The sequence below is a fragment of the Cebus imitator genome, unplaced genomic scaffold, assembly GCF_001604975.1.
Source record: "Cebus imitator isolate Cc_AM_T3 unplaced genomic scaffold, Cebus_imitator-1.0 Scaffold18, whole genome shotgun sequence".
NCBI classification, from domain to species: Eukaryota; Metazoa; Chordata; class Mammalia; order Primates; family Cebidae; genus Cebus; species Cebus imitator.
Window position 1 is genome coordinate 8,053,217 of NW_016107333.1, and position 3,417 is coordinate 8,056,633.

General features: G+C 46.3%; 1 protein-coding gene across 1 annotated transcript in view; it reads right to left on the bottom strand.

Moving 5' to 3' along the window:
* The window catches only part of ZNF341 (zinc finger protein 341), a 58,260-nt gene that overhangs the window by 23,883 nt on the left and 30,960 nt on the right, over positions 1–3,417 (bottom strand). The window contains exon 9 of the mRNA XM_037734439.1: positions 1,199–1,389. Within this exon, the coding sequence (XP_037590367.1) occupies positions 1,199–1,389 (191 nt within the window). The remainder of the gene's footprint in view (positions 1–1,198; positions 1,390–3,417) is intronic.

Here is a 3,417-nt window from a genome sequence, read left to right on the forward strand (position 1 = left end):
AAAAAAAAAAAAAAAAAAAAAAAAAAAAAAAACCACTTGATCCTGGTTCTCTTGCATCTAGTGTCAGCCATGTGACTCCCTTCTAGCCAATGATATACAGGCAGTAGTCTTTGGGGACAACATCACTTCCAGAACACAAAGGCAAAAGCTTCCCAGGAGAAATCCCCTCTGCTTTCTGCATTTGCTTGACTGGAATATGGATGGAGACATAGCAGCCATTCTGTAACCTTGGGATGAACCCCATAAGCTAAGAATGGCAGATCAGAAAGCTGGAAGCCTAAGTCTATGGGGACATATCTGACCTGCTCTATATAAGCCCAACACTGCCTACTTAGGGATTTCTTCCGATGCAAGAGAAATAAGCCCTATGAAGCCAGTTTTCTATTATTTGTACATAATAATGCATTCTCAAATGATAGAGCACATGTACTGGTTTTGACTAAGGAGAGATCTACAAAGTGCTTCTGAGAAGTTTCCTTCCTCCTAAAAATGATACAGAAGAAATAATCCCTTTTTGCTCATGGATAATAGTGGGTCCGGATTGCTGCCTAGAGAGAGTGACCACTGGCCAGACTGCAGTGGCTCACACCTATAATCCCAGCACTTCCGGAGGCCAAGTGGACAGATCACTTGAGGTCAGGAGTTCAAGACTAGACTGACCAACACGGTAAAACCCTATCTTTACTAAAAATACAAAAATTAGCCGGGCATGGTGGTGCATGCCTGTAATCTCAGCTACTTGAGAGGCTGAAGCACAAGAATCACTTGAACCCAGGAGGCAGAGGTTGCAGTGAGCAAAGATCACGCCACTGCATGCCAGCCTGGGCAGAATAGTAAAACTGTCTCAAAAAAAAAAAAGGGTGGCCACCATCCCAGGACAGAAGCACAGGATGAGCCATCAGGAGAGGACAAGGCCACACCCTGAGATGGCAGAGACCAGAGCTGGAAAGACACAGCGTCCTTTCACTAGGTGGAGTCAGCTGTCTCAGGCCTGAAGTTGAGTCAAAGTTTTCTGTGATTTGCCCCAAGGGTAACCTTACTCAACTCCATCAGCCCCCACTAGGAATCTAACCCGGGGCAAACAGGGCCGTGGAAGGTCTGACTCGTTGACTCCTACGCCTTCCTAGGCAGCGTTCCCCAGCACCAGTGAAAGGCCGTGACTGGTGTGGTGTGGCCCCCTCTGCCACCACCCGCCTACCTGCTCGTTTTTATGCTGGGTCATGTGAGACTTGAGCTGGAAGTAGGTGCTGAACTTGCTGGGGCAGAACTGGCACAGGTAGGAGCTGTCGATGAGGACCACCTGCTTGGGCTCCGGCTTGTCTCCCTCATCCTCGCCGGGGGTGGGCAAGGCCTGGGGCTGTGGTGCACTCGGCAGGGGCTGGCCCAACCCTATGAAGAAAGCCAGGGAAGTCAGGACAAGGAGCCAGGCCATTCAGGAAGGACACACAGAACTCCTACTCCATGCTCCTCTGTGTTCACCTGGTACCTGCTCCCCACTTTTATGTCAGATTCTGTGCTAAAGTGTCACACTCAGCTGGTGTGCACTGATACGGTCATCCCCCATGTTCAAATATGGAAATATTTCCTTTCCTAGTGAGAAACAGCTACTGCCTAAAGACTCCCTGCTCTGACTTTCCCCTCAGACACTGCAGGCCTCTCCATGGTTGTTAAAAATTCTGAACACCATCCTATCTGTACTCATAATGCCTCCCCAGTCCCTTCTTATTGTAATCATCAGGCTGGGTACAGTGGCTCACACCTGTAATACCAGCACTTTGGGAGGCTAAGGCGGATGGATCACTTGAGGTCAGAAGTTTAAGATCAGCCTACCCAACATGGTGAAACCCTATCTCTACTAACAATACAAAAATTAGCCCAATGTGGTGGAGGGCATCTGTAATCCCAGCTACTCAGGAGGCTGAGGCAGGAGAATTGCTTGAACCCAGGAGGCAGAGGTTAAAGTGAGCAGAGATTGTACCACTGCACTCCAGCCTGGGTGAAAGAGCGAGACTCCGTCTCAAAAAATAATAATAAGAAGAAGAAGAATTATAATCATCAGCCAGGCACGGTGGCTCACACCTGTAACCCCAGCACTCTGGGAGCCCAAGGCAGGCAGATCACCTGAGGTCAGGAGTTCAAGGCTAGTCTGGCCAACATAATGAGACCTCATCTCTACAAAAAACAAACAAAATTAGCTGGGCATGGTTGCACATGCTTGTGGTCCCACCTACCCAGGAAGCTGAGGTGGGAGGATCACTTGAGCCCGGGAAATTGAGGTTGCAGGGAGCACCATCATGCCATTGCACTCCAGCCTGGGTGACAGAGCAAGATCTTGTCTCAAAAAAAAATTTTTTTTTTAAGAAAAAAGAGTTCACAAGAGGGCATACAGTAGGACTACTTCCAACAGGAAGCCTGAAGGAAGGTCAGATAAAAGTGGCCACAAGTTGCTTGCCCAGTAAAACACCCCCTTCATTACCTAGCACATGGCTGGCATTACTCACCCTTGGGGCTACATGGGAAGGGCTTAGACTCTGGCCTTACACTGTCTAATACGGTGGTTCTGAGCCACAAGTGACTACTGAGAACTTGAAATGTGGTACCAGGCATGGTGGCCCACACCTATAATCCCAGCACTTTGAAAGGCTGAGGTGAGAGGATCACTTGAGCCCAGGAGTTTGAGACCAGCCTGGGAAACAAAGCAAGACCCTGTCTCTACAAAAAAAATGTTTAACAATTAGCCAGGCACAGTAGTGCACCCCTGTCCCAGCTACTTAGGAGGCTGAGGCAGGAGGATCACTTGAGTCCAAAGAAAAAAAAAAAAACAGAAAGAAAGAAAGAAATACGTCTAGCCCATACCCAGATGTGTGATAAATGTATATACCTACTTATATATACATTATATACAAAATTTAGCAAAAAAAGAATACAAAGTATATCTAATCTTTATATTACATGTTAAAATAATAATAATGTTAATATATTGGGTTAGATACCAGGAGATGGAGGTTGCATTTTGTGCCACTGCACTCCAGCCTGGGTGACAGAGTGAGGAGTGAGACTATCACACACACACACACACACACGCACACACACACACACCCCCCCCCACACACACACACGCATATATATAAAATATATATACCTGGTTAAATAAGATATATAACTAAAATTAATCTTTTTAAAAATTGTTTTTAATGTAGCTACTAGAAAATTTTATTTCATTTATTATTTTTTTATATCTAGGAAGTAACTAACTTGCTTTTGATATTTCATTTATTTATTTAAGATTATTTTTGAGGCCGGGCGCGGTGGCTCAAGCCTGTAATCCCAGCACTTTGGGAGGCCGAGGCGGGTGGATCACGAGGTCAAGAGATCGAGACCATCCTGGTCAACATGGTGAAACCCCGTCTCTACTAA